This window comes from Eptesicus fuscus, chromosome 2 (assembly GCF_027574615.1).
Source record: "Eptesicus fuscus isolate TK198812 chromosome 2, DD_ASM_mEF_20220401, whole genome shotgun sequence".
NCBI classification, from domain to species: domain Eukaryota; kingdom Metazoa; phylum Chordata; class Mammalia; order Chiroptera; family Vespertilionidae; genus Eptesicus; species Eptesicus fuscus.
The window spans coordinates 89,782,962-89,809,912 of record NC_072474.1 but is presented as its reverse complement, the minus strand read 5'-3'; the positions used below and the strand labels follow the sequence as shown (position 1 = coordinate 89,809,912).

Genomic DNA, 26,951 nt, shown 5'->3' with positions numbered 1-26,951 from the left:
GAAGTAGTGAGATTCAAGACCTCAGGAGAGTTAAGTTTTATACTAAAAGAAGAAAGAACAGCTGTCCCTCTACTGTAAAGATGCTGCTTTTATAAGTATCAGTGGAATAACCCTGCCACCTGCTCCTGTGTTCTGACACGTATTTAGAGAAAGTCAATCCTAATGGAAAGGAGGACTGGTGAAAGAAAATATGGTGAAGGGGGCTGGCTGAAGGTTCCTGCTAATGATGATTCTGTGCATCCTGAGAACTGTCCCCCACCCCCGCCCCACCTCCATGCTGCCCTTCCTAGAGTCAGAGACAAGAGGCATCCAGTGACAATGTGCATTAAGGAAATAGAGCTTTTCATGCACCACACTACTTCCCACTCTGACCTAATGGGAAAGATGTGCAGCATGATACAGTGGAGCATAGAAACTAATAGGAGAACTGCCATTAGCACTTATTCTTATGTAATAAGAACAAAAACATTAAGCCTTACTAACGCAGTTTACACATTTATACCGTACTCTCCGTTTGTCAGGCTTTATCTGCAGTGTTAGTGAGGTCCTCCAGGCAGAGTGGGAGCCCACAACTTGGAGAGGTTGGCAGTGGTGCCCATTTCCATCCTTTCCCTTTTGTATGTGTCTTTTTTAAAAATATATTTTTATTTATTTTAGAGAGGAAGGGAGGAGATAGAAACATCAATGATGACAGAGAATCACTGATCTGCTGCCTCCTGCACGCCTCCTACTGGAGGTCAAGCCCACAACCCGGGCATGTGCCCTTTCACCGGAATCGAACCTGGGACCTTTCAGTCCACAGGCCGACAATGCTCTATCCACTGAGCCAAACCAGCTAGGGCAGTGGTCGGCAAACCGCAACTCGAGAGCCACAGGTGGCTCTTTGGCCCCTTGAGAGTGGCTCTTCCACAAAATACCACATGCGGACGCACACGTACAGTGCGATTGAAACTTCGTGGCCCATGCGCAGAAGTCGGTTTTCGGCCTGGGCGAGTCTATTTTGAAGAAGTGGCGTTAGAACACTCAAGGGGCCAAAGAGCCGCGCGGTTTGCCGACCTCTGAGCTCGGGCATCCCTTCCCTTTGTAGGGCCACAAGGTATGGTGGTTTAAGAGTGCCCTTTAAATGGAGTTATGTATTGGATTTCCTTAACTTAAAATTCCAATATGCACACGTATCTTCGAAGTCAAATTCAGAGTCAGAAAACAGATGAAATGAGAAGACAATGGATTAGAAAAAAAACACATGAGCAGGAAGTCGACATTAAAAGAGGGTAGAGTTTGCCCTGGCCGGTGTGGCTCACGGTTGAGCGTGGACCCATGAACCAGGAGGTCACAGGTGTGATTCGGGGTCAAGGCACATGCTTGGGTTGTGGGCCCGATCCCCAGTGGGAGCCATGCAGGAAGCAACCTATTGATGTTTCTCTCTCATCAGTGTTTCTATCTATCCCTCCCCCTTCCTCTCTCTCTAAAAAAAATCAATAATAATTAAAAAGTATTTTTAAAAGTTGGCTTTTCCAAGTTCATACTCTAACAAAGGTGCCAGTAGCAATTGCTAGTGGGTCAAGTACCGTACAGTCACGATTTATAGCAGATCCAAGAACCAATGAGAAACAATACAATGGGGCGTCCCACAGCTTCTTCCTCCGTCCTCTGCACCTGCAGAAAACCCCAAGGGCGCTGGAGGGAGACAGACACTAGACCTCATCCTCTCTTATAACCCCCTCCGCCTCATGTAGCCCAGCTCTGCCCTCGGCCAGATGCACTTGTGTTGAAGTGCAAACTGAAAGATGATGGAGACGTAAGGGCATTCAGACGGTAACTTTTTCCCACCTTCACTTCCGGCCAAAACTTCCCTAGGAGACACTGTCACCATTTTGCCGCCGGTTTCCTTGCGGAAGCGCTAAAATATTAGCCATATCACTGACAACACATTCAGACTTCCGTGCTTTAAAACCATTACAATGTTATTCTGCTACCGGGGTAAAAGCTAAACCCAAACGCTACGATAAGAACATCACGAGAACTGATCTCGAGAGCTTCCCCCGCACCTGACGTCCTGCCGCCCTTGCGCCCCGGCGCAGAGGCACGCTAGCGTCGTGACGTCGCTCGACGTGCGGACGTCGGCGCGCGGCGCTCCGTCTACGGAGTTCCGGCGGATCCACCGGTTGGGCGGCGCTGTCCCAGCGCCTGGTTCCGTTGGTTTCTGGAAGTCTCGTGGGATTCTCTCCGCCGCCCGTAACGCGGCGCCTTGGAGAAAACCGAGCCACGGGCGATGCTCCTGTCGCGCTTCGGAACCTTCTCCTGACGCCTCGGTCGCCCGGGGGTGGGATGCGGATCCTGGCGGGTCGGGGCTGGTGGCGCGGACGCGCGCTCGCAGCGTGGGTCACCGGGGCTGCGGGGCGGGCGCTGCCTTGGCCTCCGGGCGCGCGGACCCGCGGGGCGGCTGCCGCCTGCGGGGCTCTGGACAGGCTCTACAGCTCTGCAGCGCGCCAGGTGACCGCCCCCGGGTTCTTTTAGCTGCGGGTTCACGTCCGGGAGGGAGGGCGCCGCTGGAGGGTTTGGAGGTGGGAAGGGCTTCCTTCCTCGGACTAACGACCTGGCCGCGCGGGTGGCGATGCCGAACCGGAGGCGGGGCTGACAGCGCGCGCGCCGCCGGCGTTTCTCGGGTCTCCGCCTCTCACCGGCGACCTTGGACCAGTCGCTGCGCGTGCTGCCTCCTTAGTGATGCCCGTAACTCATTGTTTATGGGAGGCAGCGAGCTAAACGCTTTGCATCTGTTACTGGACTACTTCTAAAATCCTACCGAGGAAGCTGCTAGTATCATCTCAGTTTTCTTGAAATGTGTGAGCCCCGTGACCTGGGCAAGCCCCTTGGCCATTCTGTGGATGTTTCTCCATTTATTAGATGAGACACTAATGAAACATTGGATGCCCGTTTGTGAGGATTGCACGATGGAAGGCACAGAACTTGTTAGTCCCAATACCTAAAATATAAGAAGTACTAGATTCTGTGGGGTCGTGGTGTTTTACTTCAGCCAAAGCCAACCTGTGCAATTCTGACTCTGTTCTTGCGGTGGGAGAAGGCAGGAGGGGTTTAGCGAGTCTGAAAAACTACACTATCTGATAACTATGAAGGGATATAGTGTAGACAGAAAATTGAAGGGATTGATTGCAAGTTATGAGTAAGTGGAGAAAAAATAAGTCTTAAAATGAACCAGTTTTCCCCATTTCTAAAATGACTGTGGAATTTAAAATGAATTTGTACTGCAATTGACAGTTCTTAAATATGGTTAGGGAGGGGCATTATGGCAAATCTAAACAGTCAAAAGGGTACTTCTGTTTAGCCCACGCTTGTGAAACAATTTGCACTAACCTCAGAACAATGAGGAAACAAAAACAAAGTTAGGTGTTCAATGCTCAGTTTAAAAACTAAACAAGGATTTGTTTGCATTATCAATACAAGACTCACCAACAATGGAGACAAAATTAGTATTAAACTTACCAGTGTATCCCTTTTTTTTTTTTTAAATATATTTTATTGATTTTTTACAGAGAGGGATAGAGAGCCAGAAACATCGATGAGAGAGAAACATCAATCAGCCACCTCCTGCACACCCCCAACTGGGGATGTGCCCGCAACCAATGTACATGCCCCTGACCGGAATCGAACCTGGGACCCCTGAGTCCGCAGGCGGACGCTCCATCCACTGAGCCAAACTGGTCTCGGCCCAGTGTATCTCTTGAATGGTGGGGAAGGGATCATACAGGGCAGACAGATCAGGTTTAGTTTTTTTGCAGAATTTCTTTCAGACATAGTTGCACCGTTATTCTCTTTCTTGGAGCATTCATAACAAGGAAACTTAAAGCTCATAAGCATGTTGTATTTCATTGTAATTTCATGGCACTTTTGGGGGAGCTGATTAGAAAAATACAGATTTTATTGGAAAAATAAAATGTTTAGAGTACCAAAAAACTGACATATTTTACTTGAATACCAATTTGTTTAGCAGTTTCTAATGAGTCCTGGTAAAAATTTAAGAAGATCTGTGAACTGAAAGTCAGGAGTTGTATTTTAAAATGTTTTGAATTTTAAGATAATAAATAGGAGTTCTTTTTGCTGATATGATCTTTCTCCCACTTCAGGGAAGTTGCTGAGTAACAAAATTGTATCTAAATTAAACTTTTGAAGATTCTATTAGGAGCACAGATTTTTAAATAGACCTAACCGGTAATTAAATGTGTAATGCAGGCAAAGGATTTCATTTTTATTTCCCCCCAGCTTTTCTATAGCCTTTTTTTTTTTTTTTTTTTTGCCTCAAGAAGTTTTGTTAGACTCTGTATTCTAAGGCAGTTCATAAGTTCTGGATATCTTGTGTTCTCCACCTATGAAAATAAATTCAGTTACTCATTGACCCTCTAAGTGGTAGAAATACTATTAAGAACTTTTATTTAGTTGCATAGTCACCTTTGACAGCGAATGAGTCATTATAATTCATTGATTATAATATGAGTTTAACCATATGTGACTTTATTGTTAGAGGAATAAAAAATAGAAACAATATAGATGCAATAAATGAAATTTTTCAAAGAAGACTAAAGAATATTCTTTGAATCAGTATACTTGTTTCATATTGTATGAAATTTATACTCATAAATCTAATATTTCTCCCTCCTTTCCAGGAAAAAGTTGACATGTCTAGATTCCCTGCTGAAAATATTAGAAATTTCAGTATCATTGCACATGTGGATCATGGCAAAAGTACTTTAGCTGACAGGCTCCTGGAATTAACAGGTATTTTCATTTCATATTATATATTTAATTGATGGCAATGAATAAATGATCATTGCTTTTACCATGCTTTTTAAATTTTGTTTTAATTTTATATACTGTATTCTTTTTAAAAGTCCATATAAAATTATGAATTTCTATTTATAGGGACAATTGATAAAACAAAGAATAATAAGCAAGTTCTTGATAAATTGCAAGTGGAACGAGAAAGAGGAATCACTGTTAAAGCACAGACAGCATCTCTCTTCTATAATTGTGAAGGAAAACAGTATCTTTTAAATCTCATTGATACACCAGTAAGTTTAATATTAATTTTGTCTCTATTGTTGGTGAGTCTTATATTGATAATGCAAACAAATCCTTGTTTAGTTTTTAAATTGAACATTAAACAACTAACTTTGGTTTTTGTTTTCCCATTGTTCTTAGGTTAGTGTAAACTTTTTCACAAGCGTGGGCTAAACAGAAGTAACCTTTTGTTTACTGTGGAGTCATTAGATTTACATTTGCCATACTGCCCCTCCCCCCAAAAAAACTGTAGCTAACATTTAGAGGTATCACTATCTTTTGTTTCTCAGGGCCATGTTGATTTTAGTTATGAAGTATCCAGGTCACTGTCTGCCTGCCAGGGTGTTTTACTTGTGGTTGATGCAAATGAGGTAGGTACCTTTAATTTTATATATCATGTGACATACTATTTGGTTCTTCAAGATGTTTTCCTTAAAATGCATTTTGGAAATATAATTTTTGTGTTTGAAAAAAATAAGATTTATTGTTTTACTTAACCAAAATCATATGCTTTGGTCCTGTTAATTTGAAGTTTATTACATTAAAGTATTTTTTTTTTTGAAATTGATTGGTTCATCTTTGAAATTTTTTAAGCTGATCAGAGAAATTGTTTAATTGTACTTTTTGTTGAAATAAGTCATCGTTATATCCTACCAAAAAAACCCTCAATTTTTAATAGCTCTTTATCTGCGTTTTTCATATCAATTTTTAACAGACGTTGAAAATAAATCTTTTATTTTTGAGGTCATTTTGGGTGATTTTAAGGTAATAATATGAGAAGTGTTAAGTTTAAAGAAACATACTAATAACATTACCAACTTCTTTTGTGTTATAAACATACCATATGAACATAGTAACTAAATGACCATACAAGAACGATGATATGCTATGTAAAATAAGCTTTTGTTACATTCAGTTTCTCACAAACTCTTCATTCAAAATCCAGAGGAAAGTCAATCTCTACTTTATATACAAACTACTGGACTTTATAAACTGCATCATGCAGCTGTCCTATATAATAAAAGCCTAATATGCTCAGTGTCTAATGGTCCAGTCACCTGTTCAACCAATCAAAGTGTAATATGCTAATGATATGCTAAGGCCGCTCTACCGCTCGCTATTATGTGCACTGACCACTAGGAGGCAGACAGTCGACTGGTCGACCAATCACTGTGACGTGCACTGGCCACCAGGAGGCAGACGCTCTGACCAGTAGTTTAGCTTGCTGCTGGAGTCCGGCCGATCGAGATGAGCCAGACATGCCCTGGAGCCTTCCTGTGGTCCCTACCTAGCTGGCCAACCTCCGGCATTCCTCCCCTGCTCTGATCGTGCACTGGTGTCCCTCAGCCTGGCCTGCGCCCTCTCACAATCCAGGACCCCCCAGGGGATGTCAGAGAGCGGGTTTCGGCCCCATCCCGCAGGCCAGGCCAAGGGACCTTACTGGTGCATGAGGCATCTAGTATCCTGTAGTAGGCTTTGATGACCTTAAGGGTCTGTGTTTCACTTTTGTGTCTCTAAGCCTAACATAGTCCCCTTTAACAAATGCTTCCTGAAGTGAAAGGAATTTCACAGAGAATATCCAGATGCATGGAAGTATAGGTACCATATTTTGTCTTATACCTCTGCTTTTGGTGAAGATGTGGAATTGTCTTGAATTATAAGTTTGTGATAGATGGTAGAAATCCTGTGTCTTGATTTTTCCAGGGTATTCAAGCCCAAACTGTAGCAAACTTCTTTCTTGCCTTTGAAGCACAGCTATCGGTAATTCCAGTTATAAATAAGGTAATTACAATGACACAAAAATGCTATTTATTTCTATACTTTGTAAACGTGGCCATGCTTATTAAAATTGTATAGCCTGTACCTAAATTATTTTAATACTTTTGAAAGAAAAATCATAGCAGGGTCAGTTATGCTTTTAACTATCGTAAAATGCTATTTAGTAGGAAATACACTTTATTTTTAATAAATTAAGACATAATGAATTTTATTTTTTTTTTAAGATAGATTTGAAGAATGCTGATCCTGAAAGGGTTGTAAAACAAATTGAAAAGGTGTTTGATATTCCAAGTGATGAATGTATTAAGGTAAAAATACCTTTATTTTAAGACTTGGTTATAATTTTGAAAATCTCAGTTAATTGGTGTAAATGAAATTTAGACTTTTTGATAGCCCATTATTATATCATGTTTTTATAGTTTTACTGAGTTCTTTTTACTAATATTTCATTTGATCCTTACCAGAAATTCTTATTACATGGTTAGGACAGATGGGAATTATTCTTGAGATCCAGTTGAAAGAACTGGCTCAAAGATGTTAATCACTTTCTTAAGATTACAGATCTAGTTACCTAATATGTGCCCATTTTGCATCTATGGAAATATTTTCTTTGAACAGCACATTCAAACTAATTTCAAGGCATTTGTACGTTTTCTTGAGATTGAGAGATAACTTTTTTTCCATATAAAAGAGCTAGCTATGGTAATAATGGTAGGATACAATAGATATTATTTATGTCAAAGTTAATACTATATTTTAAATTTGAATTTTTATTTGTTTTTTTAATATATTTTTATTGATTTCAGAGAGGAAGGGAAAGGGAGAGAGAGACAGAAACATCGATGATGAGGGAGATCATTGATCAGCTGCTTCTTGCATGCCCCCTTCTGGGGATTGAGCCCTTGACCGGAATCGAACCCAGGACCCTTCAGTCCACAGGCCGACACTCTGTCCACTGAGCCAAACTGGCTAGGGCTAAATTTGAATTTTTAAATGTACCTTTCTAATGCTGTTTTGGGTGTTAAATAGCCACAGCCAAACTGCAGTGTTACATGCTTTTGTAGTAAGTATGTCAGTGCAACACTATAATGTGTAGCTTCTACTTTTACTGAGTGTTAATGTGAATTTACCAGGGTATGCATCCTGGGACTGCCAGGAAGTGTTAACTACATAGTGAGATCTGTGGTCATGAATTCACAAGGAACTAGCTAGAACAGTTAACTTTATTTTTCTCCAGTTATGTTAAGCTACTCTGTTTATAAGCATAGAAAAAGCATATAGTGGGATGCATTCACAGTGGGGGTTTTACCATCTGCTTATGATAGAGAATAGAAAGTGGTTGAACAGTGAATGTAAGTAGTAGAGCTTGGAGTCTCAGCTGGGAAATGAGGGAGTGGAGGATTAATGGATAATTTTTAATAGTCCATTCAGTGGATTAGAGGTTGTAATTTTAAAGGATTATTTAAACGTACTAGAACCTAGAGAAGTGGTTCTCTCAGGGTTTAGTTTTGCCCCCCAGGAAGCATTTGGCAATGTCTGAAGGCGTTTTTTTGGGGGGGAATTGGGGTTGCTGCTGACATCTTGTAGATAGATGAGATTTCATGGATGCTGTTTAACATCCTAAGATGCACAGTATATGCTCCCAAACAGATTTAGCCCAAAATGTCTTTATTGCTGAATTTCAAAACTGATCCACAGAGAATTTGGAGGATAGGAGGTGATATTCAGGAAATGGATTTTGAAATCAAGATTTCAGAGACAGTCCAATTACTGATAATGGTAAAGGTCAGTCATGCACATGTGTTTTGAGTCTTTTGCTTTTTCAGTGTGAGAACAATAGTAATGATATGCCTTATAAATTACCTGCATGCCATCTACATATAGTGTTTATTCTATCCACACAATAACCTTGAAACTTAGGCAAAATATCAATGATTATTTATCAGATGAAGAACTTGAAGCTCAAAGAAGTATGTATGGGTCAAAGTCCACTGCTCTTTCAACATCATAATCAGAATACTCTTGTAATTTAATCCAAGAGTCATAGAAACACCTAACTGTACTGGAAGGACATTTGTCAGTATACTATTTACTTTGTGCTTCCTTTTATGACGATCTTCAAACAAATTGATAACTGTTAGAATTCTTTCTTTACTGTGATTATAAAGTTCTGTCACCAGGATAGAAAAAAGGTAGAGTTTTAAGTTTAAATGTTTGTGTTTTTACACATATATTTTTAGATTTCTGCTAAACTTGGAACAAATGTTGAAAGTGTTCTTCAGGCAGTCATCGAAAGAATACCCCCGTAAGTCTTCTGCTATTTCTGTACTGTTTATCTTTAATAGCACAAAAACCATCTATTTGATCTGTTATTTTAGCTTAGTAGATGTGGTAAATATACTCCTGTGGTCAAAGAAAATAAATACTTAAATTTATTTTTAGTAACATGGAAGGCAAATATAGTACAGAAAAAAAAGAGAAAAGAAAAAAAGGATGATAGGGATCTGTTCTTAACAATCATTGTAAGAAGGAGACTTACAATGAATATATTAACAATTATTTTTCTTTGCTTTAATACTGAACAAATACATGTCATCAGTTTTATAAGTAATTTAAAAGTCATTTATATAAAACTTGAGGTTAAATTAAAACATATAAAAATAGACATTACACCTTATTTTATAGAAATCTTTTTATTTTGGCTGTCAGTCGTCAACCTTTCTTCAGTACTAGAATAAAGGAAGCATAGTATTTGAGTTAAACATAGGCATTTTATTATTAAGATTTTAATTTACCATGTCTGTATTTACCTTTTACTTATTTTTAATAGTCCTAAAGTACATCGCAACAGTCCCCTGAGAGCTTTGGTATTTGACTCCACCTTTGACCAGTATAGGGGTGTGATAGCCAATGTAGCATTATTTGATGGAGTGGTTTCAAAAGGAGATAAAATTGTATCTGCACATACTCAAAAGACATATGAAGTTAATGAAGTAGGAGTTCTGAATCCTAATGAGCAGCCAACTCATAAACTGTAAGTAATACACATTAGTAAATAAGTACAATACACTTGTATGTCTATCTCATTCTTTCTCAACTTGGTATACTTAGAATGGTCCCAATTTGAAGACTCAAAAAAACCAAAACCTGGTTATATAGAGCACCTATCTAGTGAATGATCTTTTGAAAGGAATCTCATGTGCGAAGGATAATAATTTGATATATTTTTATTCCTTTTGTCTAGTCATAACTAATTTTGTGATTCAGTGCAGATAAGGATTCTATTTTGATGCATTTGATGAGACAGTGAAAGAGATAGTTCCTTCACCCATATCTATAATCATATCCGGCATCGTCATGAAAAGGGCCTGGGCTTATTGTTGGTAATGGGGTTTAAGGCATGGAGTGTTCCTTTGCTGATAATCCGTGGAGTTGAGAATTGATATGTAGCACTTAGTTTCCATTTCATGAGGTTTTGTTTGGAAAGTGATCATTTCCTGGGAAGGTAGAGCTTATTGTGAGTATGTACTTGAAACATTAAAGGAGTAAATATTTCCATATAATAATTTTATTTAGATATGCAGGACAGGTGGGCTATCTGATTGCTGGGATGAAAGATGTCACTGAAGCACAAATAGGAGATACATTGTATTTACATAAACAACCAGTGGAGCCCTTGCCTGGGTTTAAATCAGCGAAACCAATGGTATTTGCAGGTGAGGAGCTCACAAAGTCAAAGGATGAGGGTCAGCTTATTCTGTCAATCGAAATAAAATTTACTAGAAATGCTCATTTTAAATAACAGCTAATTCCAGGAAATCCTTTTTGGTTTGTGTGTGTGTGTGCTATTTACATATTAGCTAATTTCATATGTGTAGTAAAACTTTATGTAGGAGATAATTTCCTAAATTTTTTTAGGACTTAAGAAACAAGCTCTCTGATATATAAAAGAGCATAGTAATAAGAATTTCCTACTTGTTTCCTTAGAATATCAGGTCATTATATTTGAAATCTTTTTCTAATTAGTTTATCACTGAGTACCTTCCCTTTAGCTGGCCTTTCTTTTAATATTGTACTAGTGTAGATATGGCAGAGAATAGTGTCACCTCACATATATATAACTTCGCCACCTTCTACAACTGTGTGGAATTACAGATATTTGAAAAAGGAAGACGTGATTGAAGGTCATCAAGTTGCATCCAGCCCTTGTTTTTCTCCCTTAAGTATCTCTCTTTGCGAATGACGAACGTTTTTGATCCCCATGGTCAGGCAAAGTCAGTCATTTGGCTTTTGGAGGACTTGAGAGGTGAGGACTTGAGTTGTCAGATGAAAGAGAATCTGATGAATCAGTAACTTTGTAGTTTTTGTTAGTGAATTGAAAAAAGCAAAATTTATCTTTGATTTTAGTGGATAATCTGCCATAGAGAATTCAGAATTCAGCGTAGTTTTCATTTCTACTCCTGTTTTTTTATCCGTTAATGGAGTCTCATTTGTGGTTGTGGAATGACTTCCACTTTTGTTTATTGAAATAAGCACAATGTATTTTCCTAGGCCTAATTCTCATGGTTCTTTTTTGTTTTCCTGACATTTTTGCAAAATCATAAAAACATGACTTTAAGTATGAATCCGGTTATAAATTCATTAAGGCTATGAAACTTGCAAGATACTTTAAAGTCAGTGTAACTTAATATTTACAGGTTTGTTTGTTTTTTTTGCAAACATATTTTGGTGAGTGAAATTTAAGGAAGTTATTTAAAAGCTAAGTGACTAATTGTGATCTTGGAAGCATTGCATATTTTGTTCCTTTGTCAGCTTTTCACATGTGATAATTAGAAATTCTCATGTCCTCAGGAATGTACCCTGTGGATCAGTCTGAATATAATAACCTGAAGAGTGCTATAGAAAAACTGACCTTAAATGATTCCAGTGTGACAGTTCATCGGGATAGTAGCCTTGCCCTAGGTGCTGGCTGGAGGTAAGATTCAACTACATTGTACCGTTCCATGTTCATTGAAAAGTAAAGTTTAAATGGTTTCTTGCTTTGGAACATTTCTGAAAATAAATTCATATTAGTGTAAAGTGAAATGAAACAATATCTGCCTATTTTACGCTGTGGATTCATCTTCTATAGGTAAGTTTTATAGCAATTTTAAATAGAATCCCAATGGAACACTGGAATCTTAGTTAATGAAATTATACTAACATTTCATTATGATGTGAATTGCTTGAATGACTCTTATGATATACCCCTTTCCCACAAAGTAACAATATATTCATCAAAGAAAATAGAGTCTATGGGACATAAACATTTTGGGGTTTGGTTTTTTTCTCCCCAGATTGGGATTTCTTGGACTTTTGCATATGGAAGTTTTCAACCAGCGACTAGAACAAGAATATAATGCTTCTGTTATTTTGACAACTCCTACTGTTCCATATAAAGCTGTTCTTTCATCAGCAAAATTAATAAAGGTACTATTGTGAATCCGATAAAAGTACTATTAATAAAGGTACTATTGTGAATCCGAAAACTAAATGTGTGTGTATATGCTTCTGCGTGTATGCAGAATGCAAGAGACACTTTGTATACCATTAGCTGACTAGCTATTAAAACTAAATATTTCTTGATTAATAGCAATAAAAATTGAATTATCTTATGATTAATGTTGGAGAACCTACATGAGAAATAATTTATGCAATGTTTTAGTTGGTAAAATAACCACGTTATCAATACTAATCTGTTACTGAATTAGGAATAAAAATACTGTTCTAAATCCAGTGCAAGATGATGAATATATTTTTGGTCCTAAGTAATTGATCTTATTACAAATGAAACATTCATTCTTACCTGGTGTAGGAAATTTTAGATTTTAAGTTAATGATAGGGATAATACTGTATTCTATCTAAGTGGCAATCTGTTTATTTTAAAGAAATAGTAACTTTGACAACTTTAAGTATTTTCCAACAAAATTAGGAAACATTATAATGCCTTATAAGGGGTAGAAGAAAATGTATTCTTACATCATACTTTTTAAAATTGTACATAAAATATGTTTAATAAATGTGAATCATCAGAATATATTGCTTAATAATATTAAATGATTACAATTGGTAGACTTTTAAATCTAAAACACATTAAGATAATATTCTACTCTTTAGGGATTCCGTTGTTTTTATTAATTCCAACAAATTCAATAGCAAAATAAATTCTAACATACTTTAAATTAAAACATAGTTATTGTTTATTCAGATTTCGTTTTAACTATTGGTGATATTTCTTTATTTTTAGGAATACAGAGAAAAGGAAATTACAATAATCAATCCTGCACAGTTCCCTGATAAATCAAAAGTAACAGAATATTTGGAGCCAGTTGTTTTGGGCACTATTATAACACCAGATGAATATACTGGAAAAATAATGATGCTTTGTCAGGTATAAATGTAATACAGTTCAATATAAAAGTAAATTTTAGTCCTCTAGCAGTTTTGAAAGATTTCTCTCTGTGGAGCACATTGAATTTTATAATAAGTTTTCATACATATATAGAGATATCAATATTTATCTAGATACATGTGGATATAGGTATATATGTACTTTAAAAATCATTTTGAGCCCTGGTCCAGTAGCTCAGTTGGTTGAAGCATCATCCCATACACCAACAGATTTCGGGTTTGATTCTGGATCAGAGCACATAGCAGTTTGCTAGTTTGATCCCTGGTTGGGGTGCCTACGGGAGGCAACTGATTGATGTTTTCCTCTCTCTCTCTGTTTCTTCCTCTCTTCTCTCTAAAAGTCAGTAAAAAAACATATCCTCAGGTGAGGATTTAAAAACATTTTTATTTTAAATGAGCCCAAAGAAAAGAAATTTGATGCTTATTTGTCCTGAGTAGATAAAAGTATAATTTCTTTTAGACTTTTTGAGTATTTGATATTGAATATAGTTTGAAATGTAATAGTAATACTTGACAGACCTTTAATTGGAAGATGTTTTCCATTTTGCTTTAGTCCTCGCCACATTGTAATAAATGATTTATACCAAAAACTGGATATAATCATGGTCCTCAAAAAATACCTATTTGAAATACTCTGAATGTATTAGAAAGAACTCTAAAATGATGACTAGTAGACTGAAATTTTAATTGTTATCACAAACTATATTATAACTTCGGTCAATCACTTAATTTCCCTGGTCTTAGGTTTCTTCATTTATAAAATAAGCAATTAGAACTTCCTTTGTAGTTACATTTGACTTGTTAAATTACTGTGTGATTAAAAAAGATAAAATTGTTAAATCCAAAGGACTAAAAGCTTTGGTGTATACCATAATTGAAATACAAAATGATTCTCTGTATTAAAAATATTGCTTGCAAGTTTTTACTAGGCATTAAAGAAATATTCCTTCATTTTGTCCACTCATCAGCATTTGTAAGGAAATATTTACATTGGTAATTGGCATCTGTCTATATTTATTTCAAATCGTCATTCAAATAGGCGATCATTAAACACATTTTTTTCTGCCCTTTTAGGCTCGAAGAGCAGTTCAGAAGAATATGGTGTTTATTGATCAAAACAGAGTTATGCTTAAATATCTCCTACCTTTGAATGAAATTGTGGTGGATTTTTATGATTCTTTGAAATCCTTGTCTTCTGGATATGCTAGGTAATGGGCAATTCAGATACTTAAACAGTTGTGTGTGTTTTAAATATTGACCAGCAAGAGTATCTTATTACTCTTCCTATTTTGCCTAGCAATTAACATGGTATCTTTCATACAGTAAATGCTTAATGATGTTTGTTGAAGAAAGAAAGGATTTTAGCAACACTTTAGGCAATAATCTGGTTTTAGAGAGTATTAATATCAATCACCCTGCAACCGTTGTGGTTTAGGAACCAAACATTTGCAGCTGTAGGTACCAGCTTGTTTTAAAATTATGACAATAGGAATATACTTGTTCTTGTCCATAATTGGAAAGACATGCAGGCATAATTGAGATTTTCTTTCATTGGACTGCCGTTTTATAAGTTAAACCTGTGTTTTGATTAGCATGTAAGCCTTGACCATATTATTAATATTAATATTGAGCCCTCACCGGTTTGGCTCAGTGGATAGAGTGTCGGCCTGGGGACTGAAGGGTCCTGGGTTCGATTCCGGTCAAGGGCATGTACCTGGGTTGCAGGCTCATCCCCAGTAGGGGGCGTGCAGGAGGCAGCTGATCTATGCTTCTCTCTCATCGATGTTTCTAACTCTCTATCTCTCTCCCTTCCTCTCTGTAAAAAATCAATAAAATATATATTTAAAAAATATTAATATTTGACACTAAGTGCTTATATGTGCTAGGCTCTGTTCTAAACACTTTTTAGGTACAGGTCAAGCTCTTTACATGTATTAACTCATTTCATCCTCAAAAAAGCCCTGTGAAGGTTCAAACTGAAAAACCAAATCTGAATCCATAAGTCTCATTTATTAGTGGCTCTTTGTCAATGCCATAGCATTTATTTAAGGGGAAATAGAAAACTACACAGAAAACCTTATGAATCTGAGAAGAATCCATTAGTATATACTATTGTTTACAGCCAGCCAGTTGCTGGGAGGGAACATTGTAAAGAAGGTGACATTTGCCTTCAGTGGTCCATTTTCCTAGCCTGGCTCATCAGTTTCTTTCCCTTCTCCCTTTAGAGGATGCTCCCCTGCCTTTGACCCTCATCTCACAAAGTAAAAAGATGATGAAGTTTGGCCCTGACTGGGTAGCTCAGTTGTTTAGAGTATCATCTGGATACTCCAAGGTTGTGGGTTCCATTCCTGGTCAGGGTACCGTAAAAAAAAAAAAAAAAAAAGATGAGATTTGTTCCTTACTGTGATCAGTTAGATTCATTCATCTGGAATGTATAGGTAATATTTTGATGGAAAGTTAAATCTTTGTGGGGAGGTATGGTGGTGTAGAAAAAAAGATGTTTTGAAAAGAAAAAAAAATTAATCTATTACTTGAACATTTTTCCTTGTTAGTTTTGATTACGAAGATGCAGGCTACCAGACTGCAGAACTTGTAAAAATGGATATTCTACTGAATGGAAATTTTGTAGAAGAGCTGATCACTATTGTACACAAGTAAGTAGAATAGAAACTGGTCATGAAATGTGAAAGTAACCACTGTTTACATATTTTTATTTAGTTATTGGTTGCTCTATTTGACAGCTACATTTTGAAAATTTAAAAGTAATTAATTAAATTTCCCTGTACTAGTTTTTGTTTCCATTCTTTTTTCATGCTTCTCTTTTCAAATTGTTAAAATATAAAAAGAGACTAGAGTTATGATAATCAAAAGAATAGTGTCCTGGGAAGAAATGTTTTGATTACTATGTAAGATGAAGTAAAAGAAATTTTTTTTATTTTTATAATAGATGTAGAATTGAGAATAAAAAGTTTTTCTCTTCGTAAGGAATTTATAATAATGAAAATTGAAATAACCTAGGTGTTCAAGAAGTAGCGGATTGATTAAAATAAATTATTAAAATAAATTAAAATAAATTATGTTTTAAGTCATTAAGACTAAACTGTAAATTATTTAGTGACATGAAAATGCTCATTAAGTAAAATGGTAGAATAAACTATAATCTGAACTGTAAAAATCAGTCTGTAGAAAAATTAGAAGGGCATATGTTTAACATAAACATTCTAATATGTTTAACAGTGGTTTTGTATAGGTGAAGGTAAGGGCATTAAGAATGGTTTTTATTCCCTCAATGTATGTTTTTTTTACATTTTCTGTAATAAATCATGTTATTTTTGCAATAATCAGAGAGTAAGTGATAATATGTATTTATGGTAAATGAGGTCCATTTGAACCTCTTTAAGGAATCACCTTTATATTGATTGATTATGCATATGGACTAGAATATTACTTAAACATTCTTACTTAGTATAAGTAAATAATTTTCTCTCTTCAGAGACAAAGCACATACTGTTGGCAAAGCCATATGTGAACGTCTGAAGGATTCTCTTCCTAGGCAGCTGTTTGAAATAGCAATCCAAGCTGCTATTGGAAGTAAAATCATTGCAAGAGAAACGTGAGTTGAATTCATTTTTGTTACTGGTGGGTTTTAGAAATAATATACCCAGGAAATGAAATGTTGAAAAATTTAACTTAACTTTGGCCTACGCCAGTGATTTTCAGCGGGTGTGCTGCAAGACTTTTTAAAACATGCAAGCCTGTCTGGCGTGGCTCAGTTGAGTGTCGCCCTATGAATCAGGAGGTCACGGTTTGATTCCCTGACAGGGCACATGCCTGGGTTACAGGCTCCATCCCCAATGTGGGGCGTGTAGGAGGCAGCTGATTAATGATTATCATCATTAATATTTCTATCTCTCCCTCTTCCTTCCTCTCTGAAATCAATAAAAACATATGAAGCAAAACAAAACATGCAATACATAACTATTTAGTCAGGGGCAGTGACCTCTTTTCCCTTAAGATTGTCAAATAAAAAATGGATAATGGCCAACACAATAGCCATCTGGTGTAAGTGAATCAAAGTACACTTTTTTGTGTGTGAGATCGGCAAAAAATACATTTTTTGGTGTGCTGCAGAATTTTAGTAATTAGTTTATGTGTGCCATGAGATGAAAAAGGTTGAAAATCACTGGGTTACTAGTAAGCTTTATTAGTACTTGTAGAAACATTAACCTCTTAATTCCACTAATTTAAGTGATGGTTGTTACTTTTAATTATTTATATAACACTTTGGGGTGATATTATTCATATGTATAAATAGGATATATATGGGTTGGAGGATTTGCTTAATTTTCACTTATTTTACAGAATGATTATTGAGTTTCCTGGGTAAAGTTTTTATGGTTTTAGCCCTTTAAGTAGATTATTAACTAACCAGAGGCTCGGTGCATGAAAATTCATGCACTGGAGAGGGGGGTCCCTTAGCCTGGCTTGCCCCCTCTCACAGTCTGGGAGCCCTCAGGGGCGGGAGGCGACCTGGCAATCAGGGGAAGGCGACGCCCCCATCACACCTCTGCTGCTGCCACTGCCGGCAACACAAGCCTCAGCCGGCCCTGATTACCTGAGCCTTGGGCGTCCCTGGTGAGCTGGGGAGCCGCCATCCGAGGCTTGCCTGCACCTTGGGCTGGCTCTGGGTGGCTGGGGGGCTGAGGGGACTGGGGGACTCCAGAGGCAGACGCACAGAGCAGCTGGACCTGCCTGGGAGTGGGCCTGGGCGTGCCATGCACCTGCTACCCTGTCAGGGCTGAGGGGACTGGGTGCCGCCATATTGTGGCTTTGGGCACCACCATCTTTGAGGGTGCGGCAGTCAATTAGCATATTCCCTCCTTATTGGCTGTGGGCGCCGCCATCCTTGTTGGGGCATGATGGTCAATTAGAATATTCCTGCTTTATTAGATAGGATAGGAACTGAAACTACAAAGGTTTTAGAGATAGTCTTCCAAAAGATAAAACTAAATTACAGTTTTTATTAGAAGCATTCCTCCGAGTTAGTCAGGTTGTAAATCAGAGAGGTGAGAGAGGAATGCTAATCTCATGTTAAGCTTTTGCTTTCTATAATACAGACCTCACATGTGATTCTGGAGACATGGAAGATAGGCTAATTTGTGTAGGAAATTGGTCTTTCATTGTACATGATGTATAAATCAGAGCATTGAAGAAGCTGCTCTGTAACAGAAAGTACAGAAAATATCTTGCAGTGATTCCCTATTTTTCCCCCTTGATTGAATAATGCTGGGAAATCAGAATTATCTCCTCACATGGAAATCACTATTCAATTCTTGTTTAACACAAATCTAATGTATTAGTGGTAGTAAAATACAACCATGATTTTTATATAGTCTTGGAAACAAATTTTATGCCAATACTAGTGGCCTGGTGCACGAAATTCATGCACGGGGGTGTGTCCCTCAGCCCAGCCTGCACCCTCTCCAATCTGGGACCCCTCGAGGGATGTCCAACTGCCCTCCCACAATCCAGGACTGCTGGCTCCCAACTGCTCACCTGCCTGTCTTCCTGATTGCCCCTAACTGCTTCTGCCTGCCAGCCTGATCACCCCCTAACCACTCCTCTGCCAGCCTGATTGATGCCTAACTGTTCCCCTGCCAGTCTGATTGACCCTAACTGCCCTCCCCTGCCGGCCTGGTCACCCCTAACTGCCCTCCCCTGCAGGCTTGATCGCCCCCAACTGCCCTCCCTTGCAAGCCTGGTCCCTCCCAACTACCCTCCCCTGCTGGCCTCCCCTGATGGCCATCTTGTGGTGGCCATCTTGTGTCCACATGGGGGCAGCCATCTTGTGTGTTGGAGTGATGGTCAATTTGCATATTACTCTTTTATTAGATAGGATTTGCCATGAGTTTAATTTTCTAACACCATTTTGCTTTAAAGTTGGTTATTTTGTGTTGCATGAATACCTACAGGTTAAAAAGGAGTTGATAACGTGGGAATATCCTGAAAAGTGCAATTTAAATAGGTAGCAAGCATAAGGATGTTGAGGTAGACAATAAAGAAAATATAGATTTTTATATTTTATGGAATACATAAAAATGGAGCTGTTATCCAATTTCTTACTTTCCAAAATTGTCAGCAACATTACAGAAGTAGATTAGTTTATAACTGCTTGAATGGATATACTAAAATTTAGTTTACCCTAAAGTGGGTTCTATAAAGCTAATATATTGTTCTTTATGTTCCTAGTCATTGTTGACCCACATTAGGTGAAATTAGTAATGAAATAATAACCACTTGTAATTAATTTTTTTGAAAGTAGAAGTGGTAGTGTTTTTAGGTTGAGCCAGAAATTACCTTATATCTATACTAATAAAAGGGTAATATGCTAATTAGACCTTCTGGACATCCTTCCAGACAAAGCCATGGTGGTAGGGCCGAGGCAGAGATGGTTAGGGGTGATCAGGCCAGGAGTGGAGGGCAGTTGGGGGTGATCAGGCTGGCGGGGGGGCAGTTGGGGGCCAGCAGGCCAGCAGAGGGGGGCCAGTTGGGGGCGAGCAGGCTAGTGGAGGGGCAGTTGGGGGTGAGCGGGGGGGGGGACAGTTGGGGGCGAGCAGGCTGGCAGGGGGGACAGTTGGGTGCAACCGGGCCAGCAAGGGGGGCAGTTGGGTGCAACCGGGCCAGCTAGGGGGGCAGTTGGGTGCAACCGGACCGGCGGGAGGGCAGTTGGGGGCACTTGGGCTGGCAGGGGAGGGCAGCTGGGGGCAATTGGGCCAGCAGGGGAGCAGTTAGGTGTCAATCAGGCTGGCAGGGGAGTGGTTAGGGGATGATCAGGCTAGCAGGCAAAAGCAGTTAGGGGCAATCAGGCAGGCAGGAAGGCAAGCGGTTGGGAGCCAGCAGTCCTGGATTGTGAGAGGGATGTCCGACTGCCGGTTTAGGCCTGATCCCCAAGGGGTCCCAGATTGCAGAGGGTACAGGCTGGGCTGAGAGACAACTGCCCCACCCCGTGCACGAATTTTGTGCACCAGGCCACTAGTAATTCTTATAATCAAGGTCATACCATGCTTGAATTTGGCTTCATCAATGCTACCCACAGCCTTGACCTTTTTCATTCTTAATAAAATATACACTGAGTGACCAGATTATTATGATCTCTGGATGCATAATAATCTGGCCACTCAGTGTGTGTGTATATATATATGTATATATATATATATGTGTATATATATATATATGTGTGTGTGTGTGTGTGTGTGTGTGTGTGTGTGTGTGTGTATTAAGAGTAATGGATTCATGCATGCCGGGTGGGGGGTTCATGCATGAATTCATGCATGCCGGGTGGGGGGTTCCGGCCAGCCCGGCCAGGGGGAGGGGATATGGGTGGTTGGCCAGCCTGCCTGCTGGTCGAGGGGGCAATTTGCATATTAGCCTTTTATTATATAGGATATACACTGAGTGGCCAGATTATTTTGTGTACAGAGATCATAATAATCTGGCCACTCAGTGTATGTTGGTACTTATGTTGAATTCATTTTCTATTTTATCTTAAATATATGAAACTAAAATAAGAGTATTTGAGCTATCTAATTATTTACTTATGGCAGTTTTACATAGGTCTGACCCGATCATTTAAATCTTTAATAAAGAGGAGACTTTGAAAATAAAGTACTTTTAAATAGTATAATGAAGTTATGTACTTATACAACATTTTCTCTTTTACAGTGTGAAAGCCTATAGGAAAAATGTTTTGGCAAAATGTGTACGTACCTACCTGTATTCTGCTTTATAATAATAGTTCTGCTTTATGAGTTTAAAATTAAGGGGGTATACATATATTGGTTTCTGTTGTTGGTTTTTATAATACCCTTTTATTTCATCTCCAAGTTTTCTTTTTAAATTGGTAAATTTCACCTTTACTATGATTGTATATTCATTTTATGTTCTTAAATATTTTTCATCTTATTTATAAAAATTTCCTTATGTAGAACACTATCTAAGAAAGTATTTTATAACACCTTTGTTGATCTAATTTATAAGGAAAGATTTTGAAGACAGTGTCTAAATAGTGGAAGGAGTATGGGATTGAAATCCACCTCTCCATTATTTTGCCAAGTTTGCTGTCTCTCTATTTAAAAAAAGTATTCTTAGCTCAGTTATGAGAATCAAATGATGAATACTATTTCTAAACTCTTTGCACAGGGATTGGTACATTTAAGCCTATGTATGTTTCTATATTAGGCTACAGCTATATATAAGTAATCCAAAATTTCAAGCCTTGAATCAGTAAGGAGATTGATAGCTCTTCCTTGACATGGGTAATGTAGTACTGGGTTTCCTTGGGGATCTTCATCTCCATCCAAAAATAAATAAAGCCTTAATCATTCTTAAAGGCAGTAAAATTGGGATCCGCTAGGAAGAGGCCTAGAGAGGTATCTTTGCAGATAGCTTCCTCATGGACTCATGGATAAAAATTGTAAGGTTGTTGTATTGATGTCACTATGTAATTGTATGATTATTTTTCTATGGAGTGATCTGGACTTCCAATTTTTAAAATATTTTTCAGTATGGTGGTGATATTACCCGGAAAATGAAGCTTTTAAAGAGACAAGCAGAAGGAAAGAAAAAACTGAGGAAGGTTGGCAACATAGAAGTTCCTAAAGATGCTTTTATAAAAGTTCTGAGGACCCAAACTGATAAATAATTGGTGCGAAAATATAAGGAATTTTATTAATTAAAAGTTGTGTGTCCTTTAGTTTTTCTTGTAAGTTTATAACATGTTGACAGCAGAATTAAAATTATAAAATTTGATTATTACTTTCAGGGTTTTTAGATATAAATAACCATTTGGCTTTTCTTTGAAGGGTACTAGTAAGTGGATAAGGCTTGGACTCTGAAGGCATATCGTCTGGTTTCAAATTTGTTCCACCCCTTACTAGCAAGGTAAATTACTTACCTCTCTTAGTCTGTTTACTCTAATAAAATCAGGTTAAACTATACTTACCTCTATAGGTTGTTAAATGAGATAATATGGTTGAAATATTCAGAAGAGTGCATGACACACAGTAAGTGCTCAATGAATCTTAACTACACTGAGTGGCCAGATTATTATAATCTCTGAACGCATCATAATCTAGCCACTCAGTGTATATACTATATAATCCTATATAATAAAAGGCTAATATGCAAATTGTCCCCTCAACCAGGATTTCAACCAGCAGGCAAGCCGGCCAACTGCCCATGGCCCCTGCCCCTGGCCAGGCTGGCCGGACCCCACCCATGCACGAATTCATGCACCGGGCCTACACACACACACACACACACACACACACACACACACACACTCTCTCTCTCTCTCTCTCTCTCTCTCTCTATCTCTATCTCTCTCTCTCTCTCTATGCATTCAGTGATTATAATAATCTGGCCACTCAGTGTATTTTGTTTTCATGCATACTTTTTCTGACACTAAGAAGGCCCCATACTTAAAAAAATCTAATTCAAGACCATGGTAGAAATATTTTCAAAATCACCAAAAGTATCAATTTGTTGTTAGCTGGATAAATTCAGTGATAATATGAGTCAATTATTAAGTAAAGTCACATAACATACTACCTAGATGTGCTCTAGTTTTTGATAAAATTTTTGTCACTTTGACACTGGATGGGTTACATACAGGGTGGGGCAAAGGAAGGTTTACAATTTTTATGGAAAATAATATCATACTTATAAATAATAACAAGAATAATCTATGTTTCACGTAATCACAACTGTAAACCTATTTTTGCCCCACACTGTATATATACATCTACGTTAAAATAAAGGTAGGGCTGTCTTAATTTTTGATCATTGAAATGCAGTTGTGCAAAGTGATAGGGGTTTGGTATTAGCAGCAGCTGTTATTAATGGCAGTTTAATAATTATTGTCTAGATTTCATAATTGAGACTGAGCTTTATTGCTAGTAGTAACTTACTTGAGGTCACACAGGCAGTAAATGGCCATCTTACTTCAAAGCATGTCTCTTGACTTCCATGTTTACTCAGTCAATGAACAGACCAGAGGGCAGATTATTTTACTGTAGATAAAATACAGTTGGCCCCTTGAACAATGCAAGGGTTAAAGGCACTGATCACCTGCAGTCAAAAATCCATGCTTAACTTAAATTGGCTCTCTATATATGCAGGTTCCAATTGACCCTTGAACAATGCGTTTAAACTAAGAGGGTCGGTTGAACTCTGCAGGCTAATTGAAAAAAATCTGCTTATAAGTGGACCTATCCAGTTCAAACCCAGGTTAAGAGTCACATGTAATTTAGCTATTGATTTTTGTCCTTTTCCTTGACTGAATTGGATAAGGTAAATATCTTTGAGGGATAAGACTATCAGTGAATTTTATACCATGGTTATTACATGATCATTTTAAGGTAGTGGGGATTTACTTAAAATTGTATATAAAGGGTAAAATAACTTGTGATTTAGTCCTAGTTAAATTAGCTCAGATATCTCCCCTCTCCTTTTTATCTCTAGTAAAATAGGTGAAATATGAGACACATGACAACAGTATTTTGGAAATGGCATTATATTTGAAACTAGAAAAGCATTTAAATACAGTTTAAACAAAGTGTTCTATTATTAGGAAAAAGTTACACGTTACTGGGCACGTATTATGCACCATGTATTGACTATTTGGTATTCGTGCTTTATTAGAATGTCTTCAATTTGGATACATTCTCTTCCTTTAACCTCTGACTCTAAGAAATAGTTTTAGCAATAAAGGTATAAAAAAGTACTTTTCAAAATTTTTAGCATAAGTTTAAGTTCTCTCCTTTGGCCATAATCTCAAATAGATGTTTTTCATGATTTAAAGTTGTATACCTTCTAGGTATATCCCCCAGAAGACCTTATATTTTTAAGAAATTTGCAAACATTTAAATATTATAAACTATGAGTATTGGAATGCCCATCATTTATTGGTTTAAAATGTGATAGCTACTGTTGAGCTCTATAAGCATTCGCTCATTCAATCTATACAACAATCAAGGTACAGGCACTATTACCATCCCATGTTTTAGGGGAAGAAATTCAGACTTTGTATTGTCTGACATCAGTCATTGACAGAGCTGGAGTTCAAGTAGTCGTTTCTTTCTCTAATCCACAATTCTTAGCTACCGTGCTTTTTTACCTCTTATGGAAATACCTTCAATAGGTTTCTTAGTTCTTTCCTTAACAGCAGCTTAGCCCTGAGTTAAGGAGCTAGAGTGGCCAGAAAGCAGTTTGCTGAGGAGCTTGAGTGCATGGACCCAACCTAGCCTCCTAATATCGGAGGCAGTAATGGAAAGATCTAGACTGTGTTTCCACTAACACATGTAAAGCACAGTAATAACTGGTGAACCATGCACCAAAACAGGTAGCTCTTTAAGATACTACATGACCTTCTAAGGTAGTTAGGGTAGTTTGCAGTAACCCATACTTAATTAACAAGTGTGATTGGAAGATGATACTGATTGAGTAGTCATTTACTAACCATTTATAACACTTAAGGCTATTACAGCTTCATTATTTAAATCCATTATGGAATTAAAGCAGTATATTTTATCCTAACAGTTTTATTTATTTTTATTTAACTTCTAATTTATTTGCTATTTAAGTTTTTTAGGAACTTTACTATAAACACATGTCAATCACAAAGGCGATTAAGCGGTTACATAAGTAATGCTTCTTCTACTGGATGGGCTTATAACATGCAAAATATTCAGAGGAAAAGGAGCAAGATTAAGAGACAATAGGCAGACTTATTGTCTTTTAACTTAAATCTCCTAATTGCATGATGGTAACAAACAAAAAGTTAAATGCAGGCTCAATAGCCACTATTAATTGTTGGAATCTCTCAGATGTGTTTAATTTCAATTCTGGAAATAAAATTTAGATACTAGTAACTTATATTTGTTTATTATAAGCTTTATTGGAATTAAAGATAGAAAATAATTTTCTTTTATTTGCAGTTTAATGATGCAAGTTTTTATGGCAATTTAAAATAGTTTACAATAATTACTTACATATATATATATACTTCATTATATTATCCTTTTAGACATATGTAAGGAATAAAGCTAATCATTTATGAAGTTTAACAATCAGAAAATTTTCTTTAAAATAATTTCCTTAAGTGTGTTAGTGTAGGTATAAAGCCCATAATTGCCAAAATACTTACATTAAAAGCATGAACCCAAGTCATTAAATAAAAACAAGAGCACATTTGTAAAAAAGGTGCACAAAAATCATGCTCTTATACATACTTTCCAGAAGGGCGTATATGTACTTTTAGGCACTGTCTTCTCTTTAGATTTTCTGTACCTACAATATATAGCAGGACTTTGGATGTCCAGATGCTACTGCAGGAAGATGACTAAGGCAACCACGTGCAGAAAGCTTGTGTAATGCGCAGAAAAATGTAAGATAGCATTTCACAAGTAAAGGTTTGCAGTGATAGTTGTGTCTTCATGTGATCAAAAAATAAAATCTAACAGTGCCACTGGAGTCATATGAATGTACTTATGTACAAAATCTTCACCTTTAAAAAGACTTTTTAGGCTAGCTGGCGTGGCTCAGTGGTTGAGTATCGTGGAGTTCACGGTTCGATTCCAGGTCAAGGCATATGCCTGGGTTGCGGACTTGATTCGCAGTGTGGAACATGCAGGAGGCAGCCAATCAATGATTCTCTCTCATCATTGATGTTTTTATCGCTCTCTCCCTGTCCCTTCCTCTCTGAAATCAATAAAAATATTTTTTAAAAGACTTTTTAAATGTTTAAAACAGACATTTCATTTCTGTGCTGTTTTACAGAGCGGCTATGTGGCTTCTGGACTTGAAATAAATAGCTGGTTAATTATGAGATGCAACTACTTCTAACCCTAGTATAAAATAGACACATTCTAAATATGGAATGTTTAACATAGATATTGGACTTGAGAAGTGGCAATCTTTAAAAACTCGTGTTTTATCATATTGCATAGCTGCAAATGCATCTGTTAAGAAGTTCTGTTCATTCAAGCAGAATTTTGCTCCAATCTCCTTCAGTTCCTTCTTTCATACTGTACAGTGGATCCACAAGTTTATTGTGCACATGCATTAAACCTTAAAGAAAAAAAGCACAGTTCTAATATTTTAAATTTTGAACTATATCTCATTTACATTAAAAAACAAAATATTTTATAAGATAAAATAAGTATATAGGTTTCCATCTGATATAAAATAATTTATTTAAAAAATACAAATAGAGACATTTCAAAATGTTTAAACTACCTACTAAATACCAGTTTACAATACTTAGGAATCTAGAACTAGAATTTGTACAAGTTCTTTCGGAGTAACCAGAAGTAGGAGCAGTTCTTGTGTTCAGAGCTTCGGTATGACAAAATGACAGATTTTAATACTGACTTGGTTAATACATTTTAATTACACTAGAGGCCCGATGCACGAAAATTCGTGCAGAGTAGGCCTGCCTTCCCCCCGGCTGCTGGCACTGGCTTCCCTCTGGCACCCAGGACCCCAGCTTCCCTCCTCGGACCGCCAGCAGGCACCCAGGACACAGGCTGCTTCCCTCCTCCGGCCCCGGCTTCATCAGGAAGGGCATCCGGTCCAATTAGCATATTAC

At 37.5% G+C, this 26,951-nt stretch overlaps 3 protein-coding genes across 9 annotated transcripts in view; 1 reads left to right on the top strand and 2 right to left on the bottom strand.

Moving 5' to 3' along the window:
• Window positions 1–2,065, bottom strand: part of YIPF7 (Yip1 domain family member 7) — a 32,727-nt gene extending 30,662 nt beyond the window's left edge. Inside the window, exon 1 of the mRNA XM_054729319.1 lies at window positions 1,831–2,065. Coding sequence (XP_054585294.1) covers window positions 1,831–1,873 — 43 coding nt within the window. The 5' untranslated portion in view covers window positions 1,874–2,065. The remainder of the gene's footprint in view (window positions 1–1,830) is intronic.
• Window positions 2,066–2,273: 208 nt separating this feature from the next.
• Window positions 2,274–26,951, top strand: part of GUF1 (GTP binding elongation factor GUF1) — a 35,670-nt gene continuing 10,992 nt past the window's right edge. The window contains exons 1-18 of one of the 3 annotated variants that reach the window (XM_008140264.3): window positions 2,293–2,493; window positions 4,680–4,791; window positions 4,936–5,084; window positions 5,364–5,444; window positions 6,778–6,855; window positions 7,077–7,160; window positions 9,093–9,157; window positions 9,683–9,886; window positions 10,429–10,568; window positions 11,704–11,827; window positions 12,189–12,321; window positions 13,140–13,283; window positions 14,378–14,511; window positions 15,856–15,957; window positions 16,797–16,916; window positions 21,026–21,062; window positions 21,867–22,007; window positions 22,165–22,243. In XM_008140264.3, coding sequence (XP_008138486.3) covers window positions 2,329–2,493; window positions 4,680–4,791; window positions 4,936–5,084; window positions 5,364–5,444; window positions 6,778–6,855; window positions 7,077–7,160; window positions 9,093–9,157; window positions 9,683–9,886; window positions 10,429–10,568; window positions 11,704–11,827; window positions 12,189–12,321; window positions 13,140–13,283; window positions 14,378–14,511; window positions 15,856–15,957; window positions 16,797–16,916; window positions 21,026–21,062; window positions 21,867–22,004 — 2,010 coding nt within the window. In that variant the 5' untranslated portion in view covers window positions 2,293–2,328 and the 3' untranslated portion in view covers window positions 22,005–22,007; window positions 22,165–22,243. Of the gene's footprint in view, window positions 2,494–4,679; window positions 4,792–4,935; window positions 5,085–5,363; window positions 5,445–6,777; window positions 6,856–7,076; window positions 7,161–9,092; window positions 9,158–9,682; window positions 9,887–10,428; window positions 10,569–11,703; window positions 11,828–12,188; window positions 12,322–13,139; window positions 13,284–14,377; window positions 14,512–15,528; window positions 15,678–15,855; window positions 15,958–16,796; window positions 16,917–21,025; window positions 21,063–21,866; window positions 22,041–22,164; window positions 22,244–26,951 lie in introns of those variants that run through there. The other 2 variants (XM_028143736.2, XM_054729293.1) reach the window with 2 other exon arrangements.
• Window positions 9,545–26,951, bottom strand: part of GNPDA2 (glucosamine-6-phosphate deaminase 2) — a 41,908-nt gene continuing 24,501 nt past the window's right edge. For 2 of the 5 annotated variants that reach the window (XM_054729316.1, XM_054729310.1), the window contains one exon: window positions 11,771–11,904. In XM_054729316.1, coding sequence (XP_054585291.1) covers window positions 11,789–11,904 — 116 coding nt within the window. In that variant the 3' untranslated portion in view covers window positions 11,771–11,788. Of the gene's footprint in view, window positions 9,582–11,770; window positions 11,905–25,300; window positions 26,432–26,951 lie in introns of those variants that run through there. The other 3 variants (XM_008140265.3, XM_008140267.3, XM_054729304.1) reach the window with 2 other exon arrangements.